Source organism: Manis javanica, chromosome 5 (genome assembly GCF_040802235.1).
Source record: "Manis javanica isolate MJ-LG chromosome 5, MJ_LKY, whole genome shotgun sequence".
Taxonomy (NCBI): domain Eukaryota; kingdom Metazoa; phylum Chordata; class Mammalia; order Pholidota; family Manidae; genus Manis; species Manis javanica.
The window spans coordinates 169,195,017-169,222,906 of NC_133160.1; the positions used below are offsets into that span (position 1 = coordinate 169,195,017).

At 59.4% G+C, this 27,890-nt stretch overlaps 1 protein-coding gene across 2 annotated transcripts; it reads left to right on the plus strand.

Moving 5' to 3' along the window:
- WFS1 (wolframin ER transmembrane glycoprotein) lies at positions 1–27,716 on the plus strand. Of its 2 annotated transcripts, none has more exons than XM_017680502.3 (8): positions 1–158; positions 6,758–6,987; positions 15,531–15,613; positions 16,142–16,286; positions 17,786–17,956; positions 19,204–19,284; positions 21,060–21,205; positions 25,084–27,716. In XM_017680502.3, the coding sequence occupies exons 2-8, from the start codon at positions 6,759–6,761 to the stop codon at positions 26,890–26,892; spliced, it is 2,664 nt and encodes an 887-aa protein (XP_017535991.3). In that variant the 5' UTR covers positions 1–158; position 6,758; the 3' UTR covers positions 26,893–27,716. The 2 variants fall into 2 exon arrangements, with proteins under 2 accessions (XP_017535991.3, XP_017535992.3); XM_017680503.3 differs by having other exon boundaries at positions 9–158; positions 6,755–6,987.
- Positions 27,717–27,890: the final 174 nt, after the last annotated feature.

Consider the following 27,890-nt stretch of genomic DNA (forward strand, 5'->3'; position numbering starts at 1 on the left):
CCGCCCATGGCTCCGCCCCCCGCCCAGCTCCAGCTGTAGCCAGCACCGCCCGCACTGTCCTGGCGGTTCCCCTCCGTCCCCGGCGCGCGTTTCTCCTCTCGGGCAACTTTAAGGCGGACTGGGAGGCCCGGGGGTGTTGTCGACCCGCTCTCCGGCCGGTGAGTACTTCGGCCGCGTTGGGGGCTGGGGAGAGGCGGGAGGCGCCACCGGTCTCAAGCCTCAGTTTCCCCTTCTGAGCGGATGGGCGGCTGGTCCCAACGGCCCCTGCATTTGTTCCCAGAAGTTGGAGGGCAGATGTCCCGCCCGCTCCGCGACGGCCACGGCGATCCCGGCCTGGACATGGGTCGGGTCTTCCTTGGGTGTGCGAGCCCCCTGGCCCCAGCCCGGACCCGTCGCGTGCTCCGAGCACTGTCGAGCACTGTCACATCCGCTAGGCTCGCTGCGAAACCCCATTGCGGGCGGGAAAACAGCCACGAGGGACAGGTGGCTCATGGTGGGGGTTGGTGGGGGGGACCAGCGGCTGGCAAGGGGCGTCCCTTCCTGCGCCCCACTGCCCAGTCCCGGAGTTGCCCCGTCATGTCCCCTCCCCCGCGGCCGTTCTCCGGCCTTGGCAGGACCCAGGACAGCCTTCAGTGCCCCCTGGCCTGTGGAAGATATCGGCCCCCAGGTGGGAACTGCGGGGGTATGATGGAAGCTCAGTTCCCCAGTGGGACCGCATCCCTCCCCAGGGGGCAGCCTCTGTCTGGGTCAGGCTGAAGCCCCCACAGCCCGCTTAGAATCTGTGAGGCAGTTATGCACTCCCTGGGGCTCCTCAATAAGGTGGGGGTGGCCCTGGGCCCTGCCTGGTATGAATCAGGCCTTGGGAGTCATTAATTTCTGTTCTGACAAGTGGAGCTTTCTGGGGAACCTGGCCCAGCCCTTTAGGGGGTGAAGGAGCCCTGTCCTCTGTCCCCACTTTTTGCACTTGATATTAAGAAATTCCAAGGAACTACCATTGGTACACTATTTAGCTCTCCCAGTGGTTTCATAAGGGTAGGAATTACAGTCCCATTTGCAGGATGCTTATCTGGGTTGGATCTGGGCAGAGCCTGGTGGGTGTCCTCTGGCCAGACCCCCAACTACTCCCACCCACTCATCCAGGCGCTCAGAGCTAGCGCTCGCCTTTCCTCACCTTGGACAATGACCCTTGGCATTTGGTGGGTTTGCAAAGGGCTTTTCTTTCTGCTGGGACCCATCACTCGAGCCGTGCCCTGGACACCCTCCTCCGTGCTGGCTGCCCGCCCACCCTCACTGCAGCCCTGGTGAGGGAGCCATGCCAGTGGAAGTCAGGAGGCCACACTTGGCACTGTACTGTCCCCTCTGCAAGGGGCTGTGATTCTCCTGGGAGCCCCTTGGCATCTGACCAGGGATGTAGAGAAAGGCACCTTTATATACCTCCTCCCTTTTCCTCCCCACCCTCCCCCGTCCGCCCCACCCAGCAGATGGGCCTCTGTCTGGACTCAGGGAAACATCACACCCTTTTTCCCTGGATGGAAGGGTAGGGGGAGGGGTTCCCCTGTAGGCTTCCCCTTCCCTTCCCAGGCAGAGCAGGACAGGCCTTTGGGGCTGGTCGCAGGGAACCCTGCTCAGTCCTGCCCACCCAAATGCCTTTGCTGTAGGACAGAGACCACTTGGTCTCTGGTGGTGGTGATAAGAAGAATCATAATAGAAAGAAGGCTTTATGCTTTATATGGCTCCTTCCCCCTTCCCAGTCCCCATCTCAGAAAGTGGCACCCAGCCACAAACCAGGCCACCTCTGCTCCCCCACTCAATGGTGATGCTCTGCCCTGGGCCAGGCCTCCTCACCTGTCCCCTGGACAGCTGCCCACTTCCTTCCTATTTTCCCCATCCTGTCCCCACACAGCCCTGATGGTTCTCAACTGTCACTTCCCTTCTCTGCACTTCCGTCTAGCCCTCGGCTAAACTCTGGTTCCAATGCTCAGGCCCTGGGACTGCCCCTGCTGGCTGCCCACTCAGCCTCTCCTTCCTGTGTCCTCTCCCCACTGGTCACTTCCCTCCTGGCCATGCTGCTGCTCCCTCCCCCTCCACTGCCTTTTCTCCTGGGCAGGCCCCTGCTGGAATCAAGTGCAAAAAGTGGGGACAGAGGACAGGGCTCCTTCACCTCCTAAAGGGCTGGGCCAGGTTCCCCAGAAAGTTCCACCTGTCAGAACAGAAATTAATGATTCCCAAACTCCCTCCCCACTCGTGGGCTCAAGCCTGTTTGTGTTGAAAGCTAGTCAAGGCCTCTCTTCCAGAATCCTTACCACCCTGCCCCCTTTCTGAAACCAAGTGAGCCCCCTCTGTGCTAACAGCCCAAGCAAGCGCAGCTCTGTCGCTGTGGCTGTCTGTTTAGGTGTCCCTTTCCCATCCAGACTGGGCTGCTCGAAGGCCGGCCCTTTAGGAGGTCTTTCTGGCGCAGGGAGGCACCGCACAGTGCCTGGTGCAGGATCAGCCCACTGTCCATGCCTGCTGACCCTCCCAGGCCAGACTCATGGGTGCTCGGCCACAGGGGAGACACTCATGGCTGCCCATGGTCACTGCCTGGGGCATTCCCAGCTTGACTCCCCTTTTGTTCCTGTGAACTTGGCACATCGGGTGGAGCCAGAGTGTTCCTTGGTTTGGCCCTTAATACTCTGGAGCAAAAATAGGTACCTGGGAGTCTCCAAGGGCTTTGTGCCCTTGTCTTGAGGATCAGCCCTGTGCCAGGGGGCTGGGCAGGGCCAGGCCAAGCAGATACCCCAGACACTAGGATCCACAGGCCGGGGCTCCATCACAAATATGTTTTAAAATAACTTACTTTAATTACAAAAACCTTGCACATTCATTATAGAAAATTAAGGAAGTACACTTAGAAAAAGTAAAATAAAACCACGCATAAAATAAAACCACCCATAATCCCTCTACCTGAGATAGTCACTATTAACATTTTGGGGAGCATTTTATTCCATCTTTTCAGGTAATTTTGTTTTCATTCTGGAGACTCATGACGGCATCTCCTGCTGCTTTAAATCCTGTGCAACAGTCTTATCCCAACATTTCCCTATAGTGGGACCGTAATTTCCATATCTGCCCTTGCTGGATGGTGCCGGAAAGTGTGGCTGTGACCTTGAGTGAAACCTGTGTGTGACCCTGGTTACTCCCCAGGGCTGGGATCCTAGTAGTAGAGGCTCTCTCTGGTCAGAGGGCGCTGGAGCACCTTTAAGGCTTCCCGCAGCGGAGGCTTGTTTCAGGGGCGGGGCTGGCCTGAGCGAGGCACAGTGTGTGGAGGCAGAAGGCCACACGTGGTCCCTGTCTGTGCAGCCCTGTCCAGGGTGGCAGCCCCTCAGCTCAGCTTCTTGGTGTTGGCAGTTTGTGTTTGGATGGGATAGAAATATGCCTTAGTGCTCGCATGGAAAGAATGCCCGCCACTCTGCTCTCTTGACCTTCCACAATGCTGGGTTCTAAGCCAGCACTCTGGCCATCAGGCGGCAGCTGGGGCTGATGCCCCACTTGTAGGTGGGTGGGAGAGTCTTGGAGCTGGGGCTGGAGGGCAGCCCTGTTCTGCCTCTGGATGCCTGGCGGGAGCCTGTTTGGGGTCATGCAGCAAGATCAGGTAGGCTGTTCCCTGCCCAGTGCTGCGCCCTAAAGCCAGGCTGCCCTGATGAGTGCCAGGCAGGGGGGCAGGGACTGCAGGCGAATGGGGCTCCCAGTGTCGCCAGCAAGAAGACTTGTCAGAGAAGGAAGGAGCAGACACCAGGCAGGTCTTCCCACCAGGAGACTGGCTGCGATTCTTTCTGTGACACAACCCTGGCAGTGAGTCCTGTTATTTGCTTTAAAGCAACAAGGCCTTTGACCCAACAGGGGCTAGGCTGACTCTCAGGACACCTGAAAATGAGTCTGATTTTATTCACTCATTCTTCCTAACTAGATGTTTTCCTTTAAACAGTTTTATTTTGATCATAACAGTCCAACAGGCCAGCCAGAACTGCATTTTCCTAGAATTCCTATTATAAGGGGTTTCTCTCTTGAATATGCCTTTATTTAGCACCTGTGAGAAATGGGCTGGGCGTTTTTTAACGCTTTCTAGTTTGCCCCTGTAGCTCCCGCTGCCGACTACAAGAGATTGCATTCTCTTCACACCTTTCATCCCAATGGCACCCCTACATGAGAGGTGTTATCCCCATTTCACAGATGGAGAAACTGTGGCACCGTGGGGTTAAGTGGCTCCAGGTAAGTGGTAGAACTGCCACTCACTCCCCATGTTGCTTCCAGTGGTAAAATCATGTCCTTTTGTTCAGGGACAGCCCTGACTCAGGTCTCCTGATAGAGGGGGAGACAGATGAGCGTCTCTTACCCACCTCTGACGGAGAGACACCTACATGCTGTGTATTTATCTGAGAGCAGGTGATGGGATGGGACTCAGCAGAGACCTCTGGGAAGCCCCCAGGAAGGCGAGTTGGGCCCTGGACTTGAATCGAAGGCTGGGATTGGGATGGGAGGGCAGAAGAGCATTCCAGGAAGAGGACTGCAAGATCAGAGGCGTGGAGGCTGGGGGTTCCGATTGGATCTTGGATTTGAACTCCACCTCAGACCCTGAGCTGCACGGCCTTGAGCAGGAGCCCCACCTTTCTGGACCTGAGTGTCCTCACGGGCCACATGAAGAACCCCAAGAAGATATGCGGGAAGGATGGAGCACGCTCCAGGCACAGGTGTGCTGCTGTCATGATGACAGGTGCCCTGGCATAAGTCCACTCTCATGAGGGGGCGCTGCCCACTGCCATTCCAAGGCGGCACTTGATGCTGGGGCCCCAGGAGCTATAGGGGCAGGCCGGCTGAGCCGCCAGGTTCTGTGCACCGCGTCTTGGGCTGAGTGCCTCACCGTGGTCTGCACATGCAGCTCACGGAGGAATCTTACAGGAGTCGCCTCTCTGGGTCCTGAAAGTCTGGAGTTGGCAAATAGCACCCACCATCCTGTTGATTTCCTGCATACTCGCATGGCTTGCCCATCCTGTGGGTTTGCACCGGGGGCCCTTGGGAGGGATGTTTTAAAGTAAGGGCTTAGTTGCTCTGAGGGAGGAATGTCCAGATTGCAATCTGCAGGGTTCTTTGGCGGACACAGATCCTGTCTCTAGGACTCACTTGTAGCCAGAGATGGGGCAGACATGGCTGTGTGGCCCCTGGGGACAGGCTTATGGTGCCTCGCCACCCCCAGCTCTTCTCATGACACCAGTCTCCAGAAACTTCGTCAGGTGCCAGCTCTGGCAGGCTTGGTGCTTGCAGCTGGCCATTTGGGGATGCCGGGGAACCTAGCCCCATGGTGTAGCTCACGGACTCCCGTCTCACCTCTGGTCCTCTCAGGGCCTCTGAGCCTGGGGTGACTGATGAAACTGAGGTGCAGAGAGGGGCATGGCCTGCTCAGGGTCACAGTGCTGATGGGCATAGAGCCAAGGGCATGGCAGCCCTGGCAGGTTAGGGTTGGGAGCCAGGTTTCCTCATTACCAGCCTCTTCCTGCTGTTACATCCCAGCGGAAAGGATGGACATGACACTGAGTCTGGGGAGGGTCACAGGATCCTCTGGGAATCTGGCAAGAGGCCCTCCTGGCTCCCCCACCACACACACAGTGCACACCTGGTTCTGACAGGTTCAGGGGTCCGTGTCCCCCAAAACCCATCCAGGGCCCCAGGTTCAGGATCCCGGGGCTTGTGGAGGTCTTGCTTGTTGCTGCACAGCACGCACAGCCCTTTAACATCAAATCAAGCCCTCTCTCTCCTGTCATTAGAGTGTCACAGGATCTCTACTGTCGAGTCTGCTGCAGTTCAGTGGTTCGGGCCTGGCGTGGAAGGCTTCGGGGTTGGCAGGTCTGCCTAAATCTGGCCCCACCAGCTGTTCCCCTCCCCACTCCCTCCAGGCCTCTCCCCTGCCCTCCCCTTCTCACATTATTTAACCTTTACTCTGTGCCAGTGTATTCGTTTCCTACAGTTTATGTAAGAAATTACCAGAAACTTGGTGGCTTCAAACAAGAGAAATTTATTGTGTCTCAGTTCTGGAGGCAGAAGTCCCAAACCAAGCAGTCAGCAGGGCTGGTGCCATGTGGGGCGAGCCCTTCTGTGCCTGTCTCCTGGCCTCTGGTGCGGCTGGCACGCCTCGGTCCCTTGGCCTGAGCTGCACCTCTCCAGTCTCTCCCTCTGTCTTCATGGGGCCTTCTCCTCTGTGTCCTTTGTCCTCCTATAAGGACACCGGTCATTGGATTAAAGCCCACCCTAATCCAGGATGATCTCATCTCCAGGTCCTTAATTACATCTGCAGAGGCCCCTTTTCCCAAATAGGGGGCCACCTCCCTAGATTTGGGGTGGGCATGGATTTGGAGGCACCGTTCAGCCGCCCCAGCTGGGCCCTGGGCTCAGCATTCCGTGTGGCACATCTCACTGATCCTCCCAACATCCCGTCATCCCCACCGCTCCTGAGGAGGATGCATGAGGCCACAGGGCTCGTGCCTGGCGAGGCGGAGACTCAAGGCCTGAGCTCAGGACCTGTTGAGCCAGATGGCCTTGTGGGAGTTTCTCCCTCAATTTCTTCATCTGTGAAATGGAACAGTCTTGGGGCAGCTACTGTGAGGTTGAGAAAGATGCCCTAAGAGTGTTGGGCAGCCCTGTTTCTCCCCAGCCTCCCCTGCCAAAAATTAGAGGCCGGGCTTGGTTGTTCTGTGTGTGTCTGACCTGAGGCTCTTTTTGCCAGCAGGATGGATTCCAGTGCCCCTCCCGGGAGCCCCTCTGGGCCACAGCCTCCACCACCACCACAGCCCCAGGCCTGCTCACAGCTCAGTGCCACTGCCTCAGTGGAGCAGAAGAGTGGGGTGCCCCGAGCTCCTGGATCCCAAATTGGACCTGCACCAGATGTGGGAGACACAGCTGCCTCAGCCATGCCCCGGGCCCAGCGTGCCAGGAGCCAAGAAAGAGTGGCTGGCATGGGTAAGGGGATGGGGATGGGGCCTGCCCAGGGCCATACTGTGGAAGCGGGGCGAGCACATGGACCAGGCCCCCCTGCGAGGGTTCTCCTGAGGTTCAGGCCCCCAGCCCCACCCCTGGCCCTTGGGCTCCCACTTGCATAGCAGGCTCTGCCCATTCGTTCATAAACTTGGGTTGTAGCAGACGTCACATTCCCTTATTTTATTTATAATCTGCTGGCTCCAGCTCCAGTTTGCTCACAGCCTGGGCTCGTGGGCAGTTGGTACCAGGCAGTCTGCATGGGGAAGGAGGCTCCCCACCCAGCTTTGGCCCTGCACAGCGCTCAGAGAGGCCCGGCTGTCCCCTGTGCCCTGGGGCCACTCCTCAGGGGCCATTTGGTCTGGGGGCCCACATGGCCACTCCTGGCTGCCACGCACCCCGGGATGTACGTGGGCCTGTAATCGGGCCCCCAGTGCCCTCCTCTTTCCTGGGGCCGGGCTGCTAAGGGTTTTCCCTCTCTGGGCACTCATGAGCCTCTTCAGCTTTCTGTTCTCAGCCGCCCAGGAGTAAAGGTGAGGCAGTGTGATGACCAGGTAGGACAGGACAGCTGGTCACGGTGCCGGCACCTCACGGACTTGGGGGAGGGGCGCTCTGGTTTGATGCCTCCTTCGTCCACCCCCTGCTCACGGAGCACAGCCCTTTGTGCCAGGTGGCCATGGGCATGACAAACCTGTGCCTGTCCCCAAGGAGTCCACAGTCTCGTGGGGAGCAGAGGGAAGCCTGGGGTCTGGGAAGCACAGAGGTGGCCCTGGACCTGGGGCCTGCTTTCTGGGAAGAGACGATACCTGAGCAAGGCTTAGCCCAGGGGGAGGCCAGGGGAGGAAATGGCCTTGCCTGGGGTGGGGGAAGGGTAGAGAGTGCCCTAGACCTCCTGAGTGATGCGGCGGTGAGGGGCCAGGAAGGGGCAAGGGCCTGCACTTGAGATGCATCAGGAGTGAGCTGGGGGCAGGAGTGGGCGTGGGGTGTGACAAGCCTTGTCTGAGAGGTTCCCTCATGCTTTAGGGGCTGTCATGAGTGGGAAGGCCCACACCCCACTGTGAGGTCCACAGACGCTTGAAGTGGGGAGCCCGGCCTCTGGCTCTGGTGTTTGGGGAAGACGCAGCCAGATCAGGGTTGCTCTTCCAGTGATTTACCCATTTGATGCGTCGTCTGTCTGCCCAGCAGCCAGCCCTGCAAAGGGAGGCCAGTGGCTGTATCACTGACAGGGGGCAGAGCAGCAGCTCCTCACTTCTTCTGGGCCACCGCCCCCTCCTTCCTGCACACAGAGACCCTTCCAGGGCCCCCAGGTCTGCCTCCAAGCTTCCCCACCTCCATTTACTGCATGAGGACCTCTGTCCACCATCTCCACCTGCCGGAACCCTATCCAGCTCTGGGCACTGCCTCTGCACGACCTTGAACCCAGCAGGAGACACACATGCCCTGGACTGGCACACCTGCACACTCACACTCAGTGGGAATGGAAATTTGCAGAACAATGCTTTGCCTTACTGTGCATGTTATGGTCTGATAGTCCCAATTCTGTTTCTTTTATTTAAAAAATGAATACCACTCACAGGCAGATAGGGTGACTTAGTGACTTTGTGGTGGGAACCTGCAGCGTGTGAAACGCTCTCTGGCTCCCATGCCGGTTGTTCCAGAACATTCCTGTCCTGTCTCTCCGAGCACGCATCTGTCACAGGACCTGTTACCTGCTGAATGTCAGGGGCTGGTCCACCTCAGGAGGTGGCCCAGGAGGGGCCAGAGGCAGGCTGCTGTGTGACTCTCCGCTTGGCTGCTGGCCTTGAGCCGTGTCCTCCTGAGGGAGTCGGCAGCCCCCCTGAGCCTGTTTCTGCATCTGAGAAGTGGGCACGATCACCCTGACCACGTGGGGCCCTGTGCTCTGGGCCTTGGTGCGTGCAGAAGCCCCCCACGGTTGGTGCAGTTCTGAGTCATGGCCCTTCACCGCTGTGGGCACCCGGCATGGTGGTGGTGCACAGAGATGGTTTGTGCGTTAATATGCCTCATGAATGTCAGCAAGCATCCGGGCCTCCTGGCGCTATTCCAGCCTCTCCTCCAGGGGCGCCACCTTGCATGTCAGCACACCCCGGAACTCCTCTTCGGGGACTGGTCTTGCATCATCTCAAGGCTGCGTGCGTTTGGGGGCTTGCATGTGTGTCAGATTTCTTCTTGCCCTGAGGGAGGCTTGTGCCAGAACTGCACGTGTGTGGGTGTGCAGGTGTGCAGGGGCCAGGAGGGCAGGAGGGCAGGCTCTCCTCGCCGCCTCCTCCACTGCGGGGTGGACACTGTGAGGTCTCCTTCCTTATTCCCAGGCCTTCCCCAGGTGGTCTGGAGAGTTGAGGGCATCCCAGCCCCCACTGTCACCTGGTCACCCCTCACTTCCCCTTTCTCCAGCTCACCCAGCCTCTGTCGTTTTGTTTTGCCCCTGGAAGCCGCTGCTTGAGATGATTACCCCCAGCCCAGCAATGCCCTGCATGCAGAGGCCCCTTGCCCGTGATGAGCGCCCGCTGTGTTCGCCTGTTGTGTGTACCGCTGTGTGCTGGCCCTGTCCTCAGGGCTTCCCAGGGGCCGGATCTGAACTCTCACAGCAGCCTGGGAGGGAAGCTCTCTTGTCCCCATCTGGAGGTGAGGAAACCAAGGCACAGACTTGCCCGTGTGACCAGCTGCTGAGTGACGAGTACACAGCTGGCCCCAGTCTTTGCTGCAACACTGGCCGCCTCCCCACAGAGTTCTGGGGATCTCTGGGCTCTGCGTGAAGTGAGCCTGAGGGCCCCATTGCAGGTCGCACTGGACTAGCACCCAGGGGGCCCAGAAGTCCTCTGTCCTTGGGCCCTTCTGATCTTCGCATCTCCTGAAAAGCTCACCACATCCTCCACTTTGTCTCTGAGGCCGGCAAGCGGGTCTGACCCCGGCATCGTGGCCCAGCCAAGGATGCCTCCTGGTGGCAAGCATAGAGACCCGGTCAGGCGCGTGTGGTTTCAATCTGGGTGACGCAAAGCAGCCCTCGGAGGACAGAGTTCAGACTGTAAGTTTCAGACAAGAGCCAGGAAACACGTGTGGTCTCTGGCTTGTGCCCCCAAGGGGAGGGAGAGGAGAGTGGGCACTGGCCAGGTTGGCAGCCCTGGGGACTGGCCCCCTGCTGTGTCGCTTTCCCAGAGGCTCTGCGTCCATCACCAGTCATTGATGTGGACACCGCAGGCCCTGCCTTACTGGCCCACACTGCCTACAGCTGCCCCACAAGGGGCTTTTCAGTAAGTTTTAATTAATTTGGTCACCTGTCCATCGAGCAAAGGTGTAACGAGCATCAGTTAAGCACCATAGGCTACAAGGAGAGCGTTGAAAGGATCCTTTCCAACCTGCTTTGGGTTGTTCTCTGCATTCACTCACTTCTCCAATTTTTCCAGATGAGGAACCCAGGGAAAGAGGTGAAGTAGATGACCCGGGGCCCCAGCTGGATGGGTGCATTCGAGGTTGAGCACAGCCTTTGCCCCGAGCTCACCTCCAAGGCGGGCCGCCGGGACAGCTCCGTGGTGGTGCACCCCATGGGTCCAGCACCTCGGGAAGCTCTGGTGCGGGTGCAGAGCGGCACCCTGTGCATGAGCAAAGCAAGGGACTTGTGCCTGGCTCGTCGGCTGGCCCCAGTGCAGGAGTAAAAGAAGTAAACAACTGCCCTGGGAGGCGAGCACTGTGCTGGGGACGACTGGCGTTGTTGGGCCCGAGGAGGTGCCCTCTGTGCTGACCCGGGTGGGTCGCAGCAGATTGCAAGCCAGCAGGACTGCCCAGTCCGAGAGACCTCCCAGCTGTCAGAGCCAGGCCAGCATTTTGGCGACCACAGGGCCCCGGAGGAGGCTGGTGACTGGGACCCTTGGGTGGAGGCACAGCCTGCCAGGAGGTGTTCACCCAGGGCTGACCAGGGCCTGCCCAGCCATGTGCCAAGACAGGCAGGGCTCCCTCTCCAGAGGAGCTGCTGGGGGAGTAAGTGAAGAAGGTGCGGGCTGTGCTGGGCGCTCAGGGTGCCAGGACTGATGGCAGGGGTCAAGGCGCAGCTCAAGAGGCCAGCCAGCCTCAGAGAGGTCTAGAGGGTCAGGTAGGAGAATCATGTCCATGGGAGCGTTCGAGGATTTAGATCAGAGGAGTGGTGTTAAAGAAGCCACCCTGGCCTCTGTGTGGGGGTGGCCGTGAGAGCGCAGGGGGCAGGAGAGGCAAGGCTGATGTCCAGGTCTCCGGCTAGAGCCTCTGGGGGTGCCTGGAGGGCGGTTCCCAGTGGGGAAGGGGGCTGAGTGGGGGCAGAGCCAGAATAGACATGGGTGTGAGGGGTGCAGAGCTCCAAGGCCCTGCTGTCCTGGGGACATGTCCCGGCAGTGAATGACATGGTTCTTATCCACCAAGGGGCTCGCCTTGATAACTTAGGAGCTGCTCACACACGTGATGTTACCCTGGTCCGTCTTGCCGTGCCCATGCCATCACCCCTGCATGGCAGGATGACCTGTCGTGAGGACAGATGAGTTTCTCGGGTGCAGTGGTTTCCAGGACCTTTGGCAACTTGGCTTGGTGCCTTCAGATGCCACCTGCGTTCCAAGCCTCAGATGCCACCTCCTCCAGGAAGTCCCTTCCATCAGGATTGATGATCCCTGTGACACCTCCACAGCCCCCAGACCTGCACTGATGGAATGTGACTGTCCTTGCCTGACCCTAGGGCAGCCAAGAGAGCAGGAGTCCTGCCTCAGTTAGCACGGTGCTCTCAGCAACTGGCACTCAGACTGGTGTGGAGCCAGTGCTCGGTCAGTGTCTGCTGGTCAGTGAGGAGAGGGCTGAGGCTACTACCCCTGCCTGGGGCCTGTCGGCAGGGTGCACTTCATAGCTGGGACCCCCATGCTTGAGCTCAGCCAGCCTGGGGAAGAGATGGGATTGTAAGGATTGTTCACCTCTTTTGTTCACAAGAACCTGGGTCAGGGTCATGAAGGCTGATGGCAGCCCTTGGTGTAGGAAGACCCAGCAGCCTGTGTGAGGAGGCCCCACCCTGTGCTCTGGCTTCGGCCATCCAGGACACACGGTGGGCCTTGGCTCCCGTCCCCCTTCCCCTTCACTGCAGTCCCACGTGGTGGGTGTCCTGGGAGGACCGGGGCCTCTGGGAGGCTGAGGTGTCCAGGGCCAGCGAGTTAGGAAGTAAGAGGTGGCAGCTGCCCCCTTAGAGCAAGGAGTATTGCGTCCTGTTTACTACATGTCTCAGATGGCACTGTTCTTTTAAGAGCTTTTGGCAAGCATTCAACAATTCAAAAAATTCACTTCAGCATATCCAGATCGTAGCAGTCTATGAAGGTGGAGGGCCACTTCTTCCTGGTCCCCAGCTGTCTGGGAGAGCCCCGTGGGCGGTGGGAGCTGGCGGGAGCCTCGGGGCTGTGGGGAAGGGCAGCCGGAGGCCTCCCAGCTCACCGGCCTGCGTGGTCCCAGCGCTCTCAGTGAATGGGAGCAAACAGGCTCATCATCCTCTGCCATCTCTCCAAAGTACCTGCTCAAACTGGGGGAGTCGGACTTGGTGGTCCAATCACTGTGCCGAGTCTGTGCCGCGCGCCTGCACTAGGGTGTGGGGGCCGGATGGAGGCACAGGCCCTGCCCTCGGCCCTTCCGTCCGTCCTCCCATGTCTGTTCAGTGTGCTGAGCTGCCCTGTCTGGCGCCATGCTGGCAGCTGGGAGTGGGGATGGCTCAGACCCCCTGAACACAGGCTGTCCACATAAAGACTGGTGGGAGCTGAGAAATGACAGGCCAGGTTCCAGCAAGAAGACAGTGATGCGCCCTGCCGGGGGGAGGGCCCAGCATCCTGCAGGCGTCAGGAGAGAAGGAAGGGTCACTTACTAATTCAGTGGGAGTTTAAAAGTGTGTGTGTGTGTGTGTGTGTGTGTGTGTTCACAGTGCTCGCCTCCCAGGGCAGTTGTTTACTTCTTTTACTCCTGCACTGAATCTGGACTCCAGGGGCTTTTATCAATCTCATACAGCTGTGGTGTCTAGAGTGCACTGGATCCAGGGGCTCAGATGATGTGATCAGGTCTCCCCAGCTCTGCTGTCCTGTGTGACCTCACCCTCTGGTGGGGTCCCCTCATAGCAGCCCTCTGGGGCCCCAAGCTGGCATCTGAGGTCCAGCAGGAGAAAGCTGTTGGCCCACAGTTCACAGCCCCGCTAGCCTGGCTTGAGTCTGCACCCACCCCTGTGCCAGGCACTGTGTTCAGGGAGATGGAGCCCTCAGGTGGACGTGCTGCACCCTGAAGCATGGGATGAAGGGCAGTGCCACTCAACCCAGGGTGCAGGAGGGTGGGTCCCCTAAGGGGACATCAAGGTTGTTACCAAAAACGTCAGGAATGGTGGTGGAGTATGCAAAGAACAGTGTGTTCCGTGGCCCTCGGTGCCACACTTAGGCAGCCAGCTTCTGGACGTACGTGTTGTGTGGAGTAGTGAGCCCAGTGGAGTTTGCCTGCGACCTGCGCGAAGGCTCCTACTTAGATGGAAAACCCTCTGATCTGCAACATGAGCCCGACATCTGAGTGATTGTAGAAGTATTTCTACCCATGCCAAGTGGAGAGCAGAGTAATAAAGAAGGTGCGGAGCAGGTTCCGGGGGACTCTGCTGGGACCCCTGTTGAAATGTCAGGTCATTCACTGACTGCTGTGAAAAATTAATCATAACTGATTAAGTAATCAGTCAAGAGATGTATGCTTGAATCTTCTTTATCTTGATATAAAAAAATGAATGTGGGCTCATGAATTCAGTTAGTCGAGAAAAAAGAGTCGTGAACTTGCGAGAGGTGCCCAGCATTGCGCTGGGAAATGCAGCAAAGGACCTGGGGTCAGTGAGGGAGGGAAGTGGGGAGGGACACTGGGAATGCCAGCTCTGGACCAGTCACAACACCAAGTGTTTCAGCCTTCATAAACTGTTCTGTTGGGTAGACAGAACGATTGGACTGAAAGTGGCTCCCGCTAGGTCGCAAGGCACCGTCATGCTCAAGGCAGATCCGCGCGGCTCGGGTTTCTCTGCCTGCTTGCCCTCCCCGGGAGCCTGCAGGAAGGGCCTGGCTTGCAGCCTGCAGGGTTTGCATCCCCCAGTTCTCTTAAGTCTGAGCCTAGGCCAGAATGTACCTTCCAGGGCTGGAGGGGGTGTGGCAGCAGCCGGAAGGGAGAGATGACCTTGAAGACTTGGGAAGCACCTAGGGAGGGGGCAGGTGTCTGGGCCCTGAGGCCACTGCCGGGAAGGTTCCCAAGCACCTTGGCGAGAAAGCCCAGTCTGAGCTCCGCAGGAGGGTGTCATCGTGTTTGCTGAGCTGTCACCAAGAGCACCTGTGCCCTCCACAGTGGGTGTGACCTCCACTTTTGAACCTGGAAGGCTGTGTTGCCTTAGGCCACTGCCCCTCCTGCCTCCTGGAGTCCTCTGTCCCAGAGAAAGACTCGGGCGCCCCTAACGCAGGCAGGCAGCCCTGGCTGGGGCCCAGCTGGCTCTGAGCCTGGTGGACCTGGTTCTGGGAAAGCCCTGGATGCACGGGTAGGGAAGGCTGGTCATCGGGCGGCTGTGGGTGTTCCCTTAACTCGGAGGTAAGGGTCTGTTAATCTCTAATAAGCAGCTACCCTGTAGCTGGCCACACCTCTACCCCATCCCATGGGCACTGCCAAGGTGGGGCAGCTGTAGAGCCGGGCATGGGCCCCAGATTAATGGTTGCATAAATCAAAGAAAGGGACCGGTAAAGGATTTTTTCAAAAGCAGTTTTGCTGTTATGCTGCCCAGTGCTGGTTACGGTTGTGGTTACATGAGGCTCTTACTGCCCGGGACGGCGTTTTGGGAAGTGGTGCCTCATGACTGCCTGGGCCTACTGCTCTGGCAGGGGGGCCTGCGCTGGGGAGTGACCCCGAGGAGCGATGCAGAGTGGTCTGTGGCCCGTTCCGTGGGATGAGGGGGCGTGGGGAGCAACCTAGAGGCCCGGCACCCTGAGTGCATCCCCTCAAGGGCATTTCTGAGCTGCTGATGGTGAATTTCACTGCAGAGCATCGTGGGAAGTTGTTCTGATTCACTGTGATAAGCCTGTATATCATACGTGCGAGCGCTGATTATGGCCTCCAAGAGCCGTGTGTGTAGACTGCGGTCTTGGAAGCCATAATTAGGCGTGTTGATTGGCGGCTGGGCCTTGGTGTGCAGGTCCGTTATTTAGGTCAGGGGCTTTCAAACCGGAGCCCTCGGCTCTTTCTAGAGCCCCAGTGCACGCAGGCCCAAACCTGCTCCCACCCTCGTCCTTCGCCTGCCTCCTGCCCAAAGACTGGAGCTGCTGCTGAGAACCGCTCCTGAAGGGTCTTCTGTCCGCGCTGCTGGAAGGCAGCTCTCCGGCATGTTCTCTCTGCAGCCGCCCCTGACCTGGACTTTAACCTGGGGAGCTGCTGTAAGCCTGCAGCCCCCTCCTGCTGTCCCCTCCGCTCTTCTGACAAGTGCCGAGGAGAGGCTTTGTGACATCCGTCTGTTTTAACCTGTGTTAAAGGGCCTGAGAAGAGGGGCAGGGAAACCCCCTTTGAAGAAATCCTGGAGAAGGCCAAGGCTGGGGACCCCAAGGCACAGACGGAGGTGAGAACCCTTGGGTCCTGGGGAGGCCCAGCCTCGGCCTCTGCGCTGCGGGCCTGACTGAGCCTCGCAGCCTGTGGACGAGCCGGCGCCCTGCAGATTGGCTCTGTTTCTACGTCTGCTGTGCTATTTTCCTTACCCACTCTGGGGAGCACGTGTTCCTCTCCCGTGTCCAGCTCACACATAGTCTTAGGCATCACCTCCTCCAGGAGGCCTTCCCTGCTTCCTGCCTGTCGGGTGGAGGGGGTGCCACGCCCTCCCCACAGTCACATGTGGAGCAAGTGCCCTGAGGGTCTGGGAGACCCAGCCTAGTGTAGACACCTGGGCGACCCTGTTCCTGCTACCTTTCTTCTTGGCCTGGGGGATAAAGGGGTGAAGAGGGGTTCGGCCAGAAGCATGGGCCAGGGGACGGTCTAAGACCCAAGGTGGCCCGGCTAGGGGAAGCAGTGTGGGCCCAGATGTGAGTAGGAGCCCTGGGTGCTTCGTGTGGAGGCCAATGCAGAGCACAGCCTGCATGGGTCTCGCTTGCAGGTGGGGAAGCACTACCTGCAGCTAGCCAGCAGTGTGGACGAAGAACTCAATAACTGCACTGCCGTGGACTGGCTGATCCTCGCCGCCAAGCAGGGCAGGCACGAGCCCGTCAAGCTTCTTCGCCGGTGCCTGGCGGACAGAAAAGGTGGGTTCTTGTGAGGCTGGGAGCAGCCGCCTGAGTGGTGCGGTGCAGCTTGCTGACTTAGCAGCTCAGATAAGAGCAGCAGGAAGCTTGGTGGCGGCGCCCCAGGGAGCCGAGTGTCATTTCTGTTCCACTGGTGGCTTTGTCATCTAGACGTTTATGACGTGGGGTATTTTGCAAACACAGCCGTTTCGTTCTCTTCAGCGGGTGTCGGTGTCCACAAGTATATACCTTCTGGGTTCCCATCCCGCTTGAGGAATAGGTCCTGGAGCCAGTGAGGGGTCAGCAGCACCGTGATAAAGCTGGAGAACGTGCCAGAGGTCAGGATGGAACTTCCTGGACTGCCTTGCCGTCTGGTCTGGGCAGAACGTTTTGGGGGCTGCAGGCCGGGGAGACTTGCTCAGACTGCCTTGCTGCCCGGGGCACGGTCCCTCCCTGGGGTCTGGAGCAGTGCGCTTTCTGAAGGTGCAAGGCTCCCGGGAGAGTGGGTGCATCTGTCCTAAAGGGTTTTTTTTTTTAATAACTGTTTCCCCCACGTGGTAGAAGTTTTATGCTTATCATGGGAAACCTGGACAATATAAAAAATGTAAAGATGAAATGCCCCACAGCCCTGGAATACAGGGAGAAGTGCCTCGTACTTGAGTGTATTTCCTTCTGGTTTTGTGTCATAATGTTCTTAAGAGTCACATTGGTTACGTAGAATCTGTTTTCTTTGGCTTTGGCCCTTGAAAACGGAGTGGTGGTGGCTGTTAGTCAGAACTTCTCACCAAACCAGCTCCCCGTTCCAGAGAATGCAGGACGGCCTTGCCTGGCCGGAGCGAGTCACTGCCCAGCCAGCTTGTCGGAGTCTGTGGCTCCCAGAGGCTGGAAGGCAGCCCAGTCAGGACCAGCGAGTGGAGGGTGTGTCAGTGGGGGGCCGGGGGAGCCAGGCTGGGGTGCCCCTGCTCCACACCCCCATGTTCCCACTTTGAGTGCTTTCTGATCATAAAAGAAACGTGCTCAGGTGGAAAACTTGGAAAATGTTTAAAAGGACAGAAAATCCAATCTCCTATTGCAAGTCTTGCTGCCCTGTGGGAAGGGCATACTGAGGTCCCTGGAAGTTGGGGTGAAGGGAAGTCCTGGCTGCTCAGGCGCGACGGTGCCTGTGAGGTGCTGTGGGGCTCCTGGGCCGGGGTCTGCAGTGAGGCTGGCTCTCCCTGTCTCTGACACCGCGGCCTTCGGCAAGTCAGGACACCCCTGTGTGCCTCAGTTTCTCCATCTGGAAGATGGGGACAGCAGGGGAGTGAACTGGCAGCAGAGGAAGGCCGTACCCAGTGCCTCCTCGGCCCTGGAGGGTGGGCGCCAGCAGGGATTGGGCCTGTGCCCTTCTTGGCCAAGTGTCCATTTCTGCTCCGGTACAAAGATGCCTGCAAAGCCTCTCACCAAGCGCCTTCGGGCCTGGCTGGGAGCCGCAGCAGCAGCTGCCGGGCGGGACGAGGCCTCTGATGCTCCCTGTTCCTCAGGCATCACCTCAGAGAACGAGCAGGAGGTGAGGCGGCTCTCCTCCGAGACCGACCTGGAGCGGGCCGTGCGGAAGGCGGCCCTGCTCATGTACTGGAAGCTCAACCCCAAGAAGAAGAAGCAGGTGGCCGTGTCAGAGCTGCTGGAGAATGTGGGCCAGGTCAACGAACACGGTACGGTGCCCTGCCGCGGGCCGGCCCTCCGGGCCCCTGCTCTCGGCACTCGGGGGGGGCTTACCTGTAGGAGCCCGGGAGCCCCTACAGGCTTCCTGTGAGGACGTAGGGAGGGCCCTCCTGGGGTGTCCTCCTGTCCTCGGGGTCCCCTTCCTAAGCCATGCCCGGGACGCAGCCCACCGTCGGGCTCCCAGCAGCTCCCCTGTGGTTCCCCCTGCCCCCTCTGCCCCTCGGGGCTCCACCCGCTTCTGCCCACAGGCACAGCCACAGACCTCATTCTAGGGTGTCCTGCCCCTTCTCCAGGAACAGGGTGGGGGGAGAGGGACAGGTGTGGGCAGGAACCAGGGTCCCTGCATCCCCGTGTCCCCGAAGCTCCGGGGACACCAAGTGGGCGGTGTCTCCAGCGGCATCGCCAGGTGGGCCTCTTTAGCAGCCTCTGCAGCACCCCCAGCCTCTGACCCAGTGGGCAGCCATCTGGAGGGACAAACGGGGCAGAAGAGTGCTCCTCTGAGACCGGCGTGGCCTCCCCGTTTTCTGGGCCCCACTGACTTTCCTCTGCCAGCACTGGAGCGTCTGCCTCCAGCCGGTCAGAAAGTGGATTTCTGCCAGGACCCCACGGGGCCCCCCGGGCTAATTCCAGCTCGTCTGGGCGCCCTCGGCCCTGGGCCTCCTCCTCCTGTTGTCACTGTCTGTCCTTGTCCAGCCCCTGCCTGACCCACCCCACAAAGGCCCGTGGGAAGAGCCCCACGCTGCGTGCTGGGTGGGGTGTGCAGCAGGCGGATGGTGACAGAAGGCCAGTGTCAGTCGGCTCAGAGGTCACCCTTCCCTTCCAGAACCAGGGCTGGGAAGATAGGGGAAGGGGGTGCTGAGTCTATTCCAGGGAATATTTGTGCCAAGGACAATGCCAGCAAAGTGTCTGGGGACAGGTTACACTGCCCAGAGAGCACGGTGTGTCTGTCCAGTGCTCTGATGTATCCCTAAAGGGCATGGGCTTTGCCGGGTGTTGGGGGTGGGAGCTGGTACTCTGCAGGGATGGGGGTCCCTGCGGGCCACTGCGTTGCCCTCGTGGCTGAGAGGTGGTTGCCCAGAGGAGCGGCCCTCACAGTGCCCATCAAGGGCTGTGTGCAGGCCCTGGGCTCTGCTGTCCCCGGCACTCGGATGCCCCCGGAGCATGTGGGCAGGTCTCTGGAGGGCTGCAGGGCATGGTGGGAACAGCCTGCCTTGACCATCCATTCTGTCGCCCGCAGATGGAGGAGCGCAGCCAGGCCCCGTTCCCAGGTCCCTGCAGAAGCAGAGGCGGGTGCTGGAGCGCCTCGTCAGCAGCGAATGTGAGTACGGCTGGCAGCCCCGTGCTCGCAGCCCCTTGGCCATATGGTGGCACCTCTCCCCTGGGACTGCGTCCACTCCTTCCTGGGAAGTCCAGGCCTTCTGAGAAGTTTCTCAGCCCCAGAGGTGCTGGGGGCTGGGGTCAGACTCTGGGGTGAGGAGTGCCCTGGGGATGGAGCCTGGGAGGCTGTCAGCGCCCCTGAAACACCCTTGCAGGAGCTCTGAGCAGTGGAACGCCAGGCCTGCCCCGCTTGGCCTTCTCCACCCCGGGGATTTGGTGACTGACCACATCAGCACTTCCTGTGGGCCGAGTAACGGCTCGAATGTTATGGGGTCAAATGGGAAAATCACATGCCAGGCTCACGCAGACTGGTCCATGGCTGGCCCTGCTGCCCATCCTCGTGAGAGCGGGGTGGAGATGTGCCCTCCCCAGGCCTCTGTGGCAGGTGTGGGCAGCCCTGTCCCCTGGGTCCAGCCTGGTGGCAGCCTGCCGGAGCAGCTCTCCCCTCAAAGACATGGCCCTGGCCCTTGTCCCTCCCGCATCACCACTGGAACAGTCCCAGTGGTTTAGGAACGTGTGCTGTCTTCTCACCTCAGAAAAAGGACGAAACCCTCTCTGGACCCCTCATCCCCACAGCTGTCTCTCCTTCCCTGCTCTCCCTTCCAGTGGAACTCCCAGAAAGGGCACCCGAGTCAGCACCCCGAGTTCTCTCCCCACTGTCATCTCATCAGAGCGGCTCTGTCCAGCTCACCGGGGGCACTTCCCTGTCCTGGTCCGATGGAGTCCCTCAAGCATGGATGGAGGTGGCCGCTCTTCCCACGGCTTTCCCGCCCCAGGACTGGGTGTCGGCGCTGCCCAGCAATCCGCCCTCAGACCCCCACCAGGCCCACACTGGCTGCCTTGATGGCCAGTGGGGTGCCAGACGCCCCTGATGGCCCCACGTGCACAGCCCCTGCTGGGCCACTCGCCTGTGTGTCCTGCCATGTCCCCAGTTGTCTCGGGGCCAGCTGCCTCCCCTGGCACTCACCCAGGGGCTGATGCCCTGTGTCCCCTTGGTCATGCCTCACATAGAGTGCTGTCTTCTGTGCCCCCAGCACTGAGAGTGCAGCTCCCCATGCAGGCCTCAGAAAATAGCTGGTGAAGGGCAGGCGCAGCAGGCCCAGCCCCACACCCGTGTCCTGTTCATGGTGGTGTCGCTTGTGTCGGTGCCCTCACTGCATGTCCCGGCCTCCTCCCCTCTCTGCTGCCAGGAGGGGAGCTCTGACGTGGGCTGACCATTGGTGAGCGTCCAGGCTTGTTCAGTGTGACCCCCACCCCACCAGGCTAGGAGCCCAGACTTGGGCACATGTGGGGTTTGCTCACCCATCACTCATGTGTTGAATAGAGCGGTTGGGAGGGGCTGCAGGCTGCCTGCCCCCAGTGCTGTGAGAAGCCGTGGCTGAGGGAGAGGTGCTGGTGAAGGTGGCTGAAGGGTCGGTGCGGTTTAGCTGGGCAGGCAGGCCCTGGGCTTGGAGATCTAGGGAGGGGGTGCTTCACTAGAGGGACAGCATGTCTCCGAGGCCAGGGGCCCGGGTGGAGGCTGCCCCTGAAGGCTCTCTCTGCCTTCCCTCCCATCTGCCTGCCCTCGCCCTTCCGTCCAGGACAGACAGACTTGCTCCCCAACATTGCTCGGCATCTCGCAGCTTAGCCCCTGCCCCTGCCCTGCGTCGCCATCCATGCGGGGACGGTATGCTTGCGGTGTGGACCCACCCAGCGCCATTCTCTTCTGTGCTCCAGCCAAGAGCTACGTAGCGCTGGATGACTTCGTGGAGATCACCAAGAAGTATGCCAAAGGCATCATCCCCACCAACCTGTTCCTGCAGGACGACGACGACGACGAGCTGGCGGGCAGGAGCCCCGAGGACCTGCCCCTGCGCCTGAAGGTGAGCACCGGGCACCCACCCGCCCTGCAGTGCCCGTCACTTCCCGGGAGGGCGCGGGTGGGAGGTCCCGGCCCAGCACAGGAGCCTTCTGGGGCTGGGCCACCTGTCCCTGTGGAGGCCCGTCCTGTCCCAGTGGTGATACATGAGCACGGCCCCCTTCTTGTGTCTCCCTCTGCAAAACGCCATGTAGGGAGCAGGGTGCCAGGTGCTGGAGTCTTTGACTTTGTCATTTTGAAAATGGCCGGTTTACGGCACAGAATGGAGGTCAGTTTCTCGAAGGTGTTCTCCCGAACACAAAGTGCCAGTGTTGAGGAGACCTGGAGGCCCAGCAGGGGCACCTGCCGATCTGGGGCTGTGGGCCTCGGGGAGCGAGGTGGCTGTGAGGTGCGCAGAGTGGCGAGGAGGTGACTGTGGGCCCGCCTGAAGGAAAGGGCACACTCCGGCCACCACTGTTGGCCAGCGAGCAGCAGGAGATGACCAGGAGTGAGCACAGAGCAAACACATATCCAGCAAGCGAGGACTGGCCGGTCACGCCCCTGTTGTGACAGCTTTTGCTCTACTGGTCACTGGGTTGAGACTTGGCGGCAGGATGACGCGGCCATACTGCCCTCACGTGGGGTTTCCCCAGTTCAGCTCGGGGGCTGAATTGTGTCCCTATCTCACTTCGCAGAGAACACCAAGACCTCCGAGAGTCTGGTTATCCTTCCCGGCAGGCCTACCAGCACAAGTGGCCGGTGGGGGCAAAGCCAGCATAAGGGGCCCCGAGCATGTGGCATGAGCCATCCTAGAATGCCTTGGCTTGTGTGTGTCCCCAGCTGACGAGGAACGAGTGGGATCTCCCATCAGGGTGGTAGAGTGGGCTGGCGAGTCAGGGTTGGGGCAGGTGACAGCTTAGCCACCAGCGGCTGGGAGTGGGGGGGCAGGAAGTGTGCTGGAAAGCCCCCCATGTCAAGACAGCTCAGCTGGGAGCCCCGATAGGAGGCGCAGACCAGGCTGCCCTCTGAGTGGGGTAGGAGACACTGCGGCCAGAGTGGTGGAAGATGGCCTGTTCAGGACCAGAGCTGAGGGACAGTCCCCTGAGGTCCCGTGGTGGGTCCAGGGTGAAGGTCCTGAGAGGCAGGGCCAGGATGCCCACGGAACCTGACCGAGGAAGGTCTGCTTTTATCAAAGGCCCACGTGGAGGCAGGTGTGTTCACGGACACGTGCCACCAGCTTCCATATTAACAAGAGAGAAAGAAGATGGAGCGCTTGCCGTGGTTCTTGGCAAAGAGGAGGCGCTCCCGTGTGCCAGTGAGGGTCAAAGGTGAAAGGGTAAATTGGAGAACCCTCAGGCCAGCTGGGTGTACACTGACCTGGTGTAACTACTAAGAATGCCTGCTTTCAAAGGGACCCTGGTTTACAGTATATTATGTCACCTGCTTATGGGCAATACACTCAGTGCTGTAAGATATCTGAACCTTCTTTTTGGAAGGGAGAGATTTAAAATATTCTGACAAGAAATAAACAAGGCTCTGTGTTTCCTTTCAGTTTTTGAAACTGTCAGAACACTTTGATTCCTTTACAGCTTTGTCTTGTTAAAAGTCTTGTGCAAAAGAGAGAAAATGAATCATAGCAGGCATCTCCTAAAACTAAAAGTGTTCTAGCTTTAAATAGCCTCATGGAAAACAGAGAGGGCAGCATGATTTGGGGAGGCCTTCGGCACCCAGGGTGAGAAATGACAGACGCCTCTTTGTGAGCTATTGTGACTCCCACAAAAATGTTCCATACTCCAAGCTCTTCTCTGAGCTTTTCGTGACAGATGAAACCCTTGTAAAATTAAATTTAGTAGTACTTAAAAATCCCAACTGTTTTCACATAAAATCATTGGAAAGGCCAACGTGTGAATGTCTTCCCTCAGGCTTGGGCAGAATCTAGTTGAGGTTGGCTTTCTCAGCCTGATCAGGCACAGCTCGGCCCTTGAGCCGTCTGCCCGGGCGGAAGCACTCACTGCTCTTGCTTCCTTACATCAGCTGAAAGGCTGATGACCTCAGACCTCGCAGAGCACTCTTCACGGTCCTTTATAGAACTGCTCGTTTTAAAAAAATCTTGTTGCTGCTCGAAGAAGAGTGATTCTAATTTGTTTGGACTGTCTCTACAGAAAGGTTTCTAGTCCCACAGTTCAGGGGGCCTTGGGTGGGAACTTCCTGGGGGCTGAGTTGGGACCTTAGCAGGAGAGAAGTCCCTGGTCAGATGGCGCCAGCGCCTCCATGGGCAGGTGGAGGCCGACACCATCCGGCACGCGTCAGAAAAACCGCCACGGCTCACATGTCGGTGCCCGGTGTTCCCTGCTGCTCTTCCAGGCAGGCGTGGGCCTCCAGGGACTGCCAGCCCCGGTGAGCCAGGGGGGTCGTTAGCTTGTATTCACCTGTTCATTTTCTTGCTTATCATAAACAAGTGGAGAACCACAGACACACTAGAAGGGGAGCAGCTCTTTGCACATAGACGGGCCTGCAAGCGTACGTGTTGGCAAGTGGCTTCCCTTGTGAGCCCAGGTCCCGCTCATCAGTGGAGGGCTCTCCCAGCTGCTCCCAGGTGCTCTGGGCATCTGGCGTGGACACCCAAGGCTTCTGGCATATGATGGCCACATCTTGGGTTGTCACTTGATTACGCTCACCCGGGATCCCTCCTCCTTGGCCAGTCCTCCCCTCGGTCCTCCAGTGGGGCAGGCAGGGAGAGCCTGTCCTGAGGGCACAGGCCGCGGCCGTGCTGCCCCCTCATCTGGGTGGTGCAGGGGCTCCACCTTGGAGCCTCTCGGATGGGCTCTGGGCACACAGCCAGGTGTCCCTGCCCTCATGCCTGGCTGATCCCCAAGTGCCCACTCCCCGGTGTGGTCTGGTCCCACAAGTGTCATAGCCACTCTCTCTTTTTGTTCCCTGCAGCCTCTCTCCTGATGCCCCTGAGCCCTGGCGGGGTTGATAGACTCTGGGACTTCCCAGAAAGCCCGGCAGGTGTGGGGTCTGCCCTGGATGGCAGAATAGCCCCTGCCGCCTCCTGCACAATCCTTCATTCCTCCTTTGCTGTGGTGAAGGCTAAGGGTTCCCTCTGCCCTTTGCACTGGGTGCAGATTGGGAAGCGGGACCCAAGGCAGGGAACAGGGGCTGCCTGGGAACATGGCTGTGGGGGTTGTGTATCTGTTCTGAGCGCGGTATGCGGGTACGTGGGGGCAGGCAGCGGCTTCTCAGGGTCTCCTGCCACTGGCAAAGGTGCCTCATCTGGCTGCAATAGTTGAATCATCTCCATTCAGTACAGGTGTGCTGAGGCCCTGAGATTATGTTTGCCCTGAACTCTCCTTTCTGGAGCCTATCCACCCACTGCCACTCCTGGGGCTGCTTAGAGCTCCTCTCCCCCTTATCGGGTGGGGAGCCGGGGCTTGGGCGGCGAGGTCCTTGCCGCTGGGGTTAGCCGAGCCACAAGCCTGGCTCCCACCCTGGCATTCCAGGGCTCTGTTGGGTCTACAAGTGTGAGCCCTTTGCAGCGGGAGGAGGGAGCCAGGTGCAATCCTCCAGGTGCTGGCTGGGGCACGGGGGAGTGTGGGGACCCTGGCAGGAGACCTGGAGTCCGGCCCAGGTGGGAGGGGAGTGGGCTCGGGCTTCAGGAGCCCAAGGGGGGACTGGGTAGGTGGAGGGAGGGGCCGTGTGGACTGTAGAGCACAGAGGACTTTGCTGTGTGGAGCGGGTGTTCCAGGTGGGAGCCCTGCTGGGGCACAGCTGTGGTGGGAACACAGCAGGGGCCACTTGTTCACTTGCCCAGAGCTGGCGTGGTTGACGAGGGTGATAAGATGCCGTGAGGGGGCTCCTGCCCTGGCTTGGCTCCGACGCCCTGTCTTCATCCCTCCCCAGGTGGTCAAGTACCCCTTGCACGCCATCACAGAAATCAAGGAGTATCTGATTGACATGGCCTCCCGGGCGGGCATGCACTGGCTGTCCACCATCGTCCCCACCCACCACATCAACGCCCTCATCTTCTTCTTCATCATCAGCAACCTGACCGTCGACTTCTTCGCCTTTGTCGTGCCGCTGGTCGTCTTCTACCTGTCCTTCGTCTCCATGGTCATCTGCACCCTCAAGGTCTTCCAGGACGGCAAGGCCTGGGAGAGCTTCCGCAGCCTCACCGGCCTGCTGCTGCGCTTCCAGCCCGAGCTGGATGTGGAGCAGGCCGAGGCGAACTTTGGCTGGAACCACCTGGAGCCCTACGTCCACTTCCTGCTCTCCGTCTTCTTTGTCATCTTCTCCTTCCCCATCGCCAGCAAGGACTGCATCCCCTGCTCGGAGCTGGCCCTCGTGTCTGTGTTCTTCACTGTCGCCAGCTACATGAGCCTGAACACCTGCGCTGAGCCCTACACCAGGAGGGCCCTGGTGACCGAGGCAGCTGCCGGCCTGCTGTCCCTCCTGCCCACTGTGCCCTTCAACTGGCACTACCTGAAGCTCCTGGGCCACACCTTCTTCACCGTGCCCATCGGCCACTTCGCCGTCTTGAACGCCAGCCTCCCCTGCCTGCTCTATATCTACCTGCTCTACCTCTTCCTGCGCATGGCCCAGCTGAGGAGCTTCAAGGGCACCTACTGCTACCTGGTCCCCTATCTGGTGTGCTTCATGTGGTGCGAGCTCTCTACGGTCATCCTGCTCGAGTCCACCAGCCTCGGGCTGGTCCGTGCCACCGTCGGCTATTTCCTCTTCCTCTTCGCCCTCCCCGTCCTGGTGGCTGGCCTGGCACTGATGGGCGTGGTGCAGTTTGCCCGCTGGTTCCTGTCCCTGGAGCTCACCAAGATCGCCGTCACCATGGTGCTCTGCAGCATTCCCCTGCTGTTCCGCTGGTGGACCAAGGCCAACTTCTCCGTGGTGGAGATGGTCAAGTCCCTGACGCGGAGCTCCATTGTCAAGCTCATCCTGGTGTGGATCACGGCCATCGTACTTTTCTGCTGGTTCTATGTGTACCGGTCAGAGGGCATGAAGGTCTACAATTCCACGCTGACCTGGCAGCAGTACGGCTTCCTGTGCGGGCCCCGGGCCTGGAAGGAGACCAACATGGCGCGCACCCAGATCCTGTGCAGCCACCTGGAGGGCCACAGGGTCACGTGGATGGGCCGCTTCAAATACGTACGGGTGACGGAGATCGACAACAGCGCCGAGTCGGCCATCAACATGCTCCCGTTCTTCATTGGCGACTGGATGCGCTGCCTGTACGGCGAGGCCTACCCCTCCTGCAGCCCCGGCAACACGTCCACAGCGGAGGAGGAGCTCTGCCGCCTCAAGCTGCTGGCCAAGCACCCCTGCCACATCAAGAAGTTCGACCGGTACAAGTTCGAGATCACAGTGGGCATGCCTTACAGAGGCACCAATGGCTCCCGCAGCCCGGAGGAGGATGACATCACCAAGGACATCGTGCTGCGGGCCAGCAGCGAGTTCAAGGGTGTGCTGCTCAACCTACGCCAGGGCAGCCTCATCGAGTTCAGCACCATCCTCGAGGGCCGCCTGGGCAGCAAGTGGCCCGTCTTCGAGCTCAAGGCCATCAGCTGCCTCAACTGCATGGCCCAGCTCTCGCCTGCCAGGCGGCACGTGAAGGTCAAAAACGACTGGCGCAGCACCGTGCATGATGCCGTCAAGTTCGCCTTCAATTTCTTCTTTTTCCCCTTCCTGTCTGCGGTGTGAGGACGTGCCCTGGCCTGAGGAGGTGTCCATGCATGTTGCTGTCAGGGCCTTTTCCCACCCTGTGTGGCCACCCAGCCAGACGGCACAACACTAAATGCCAGGTGTGTGCGTGTGCGTGTATGTACGTGCGTGTGCTCTCACGTGTGCAGACACAGGCCTTTGGAGACCTTTGTTGTGTGTAGTGCACTCACACCCCCCAGCCTGGCTGCTTTAGCTCTGTCCCCTCTGGATGCCAGGTGTCCCTGGAAATTGCATGCAGTCTCAACCCATGACCCTGGCCTTTCAGGGAAGCTGGTGTGCCCGGCTAGACTAGGATCCCTTTGTTCTCAAGAGCACTTTACAGAGGAAACTCTCTCTCCACCCACTATCCAAGCACTCCTGGGCCCCTTATTTACTTCTGTGTTAGATTTGTTTTTCAAAGAGCCAAATGTGCTGCTGTGTAAACTCAACAAGAGCAATTCTTATTTATTGGGCAGCTGCTAAGGCCTGACAGCTGCTTGCCAATCCTGGGCCGAGCAGATCCTGGGCCGTGCAGAGCAGCCTGCCCGGTCACGTGGTCAAGGCTCCACCGACTCCACGGGTGGGAGGCGGGCACAGTGGTGGCTCTGAGCGGAATGTCCTCGCTGAGCCTTGGGCCCCGCAGCTTGCCTGTGTAGTGGGCTGTGGGTGAGTGCGTAAGGGTCTCGCCGGACTCCACTGGGACTACGAAACAGAACCTGCAGCATCCATTCCCAGTGCTCAGAAATGCCTGGCCGTGTTCAGTGCTGGGGAGTAGCCAGTCAAGGTACTGAAGCAGCCGAAATAAAGACCTTTGATGAAATAAACTGGCCTCTTCTTTTCTTTACTTAAAATAAATCTTGTATATGCATGAGAATGAACAGGTGTCCACACTTGTCCTGAAACATATGTGACGTTTGAGCTACGGAGAGCAGAACTGGTGTTCCCCGTAGTTGATGACCCTCTTCCAGGGAGCAGCTCCCGGCACCACCTCTTGGCCA

Coding starts and splice junctions, on each gene's coding strand:
- WFS1 (XM_017680502.3), top strand. CDS start 6,759: ATGGATTCCAGTGCCCCTCCCGGGAGCCCCTCTGGGCCACAGCCTCCA. Junction 16,287..17,785: donor GTGCCTGGCGGACAGAAAAG/GTGGGTTCTTGT, acceptor CCTGTTCCTCAG/GCATCACCTCAGAGAACGAG. Junction 21,206..25,083: donor ACCTGCCCCTGCGCCTGAAG/GTGAGCACCGGG, acceptor ATCCCTCCCCAG/GTGGTCAAGTACCCCTTGCA.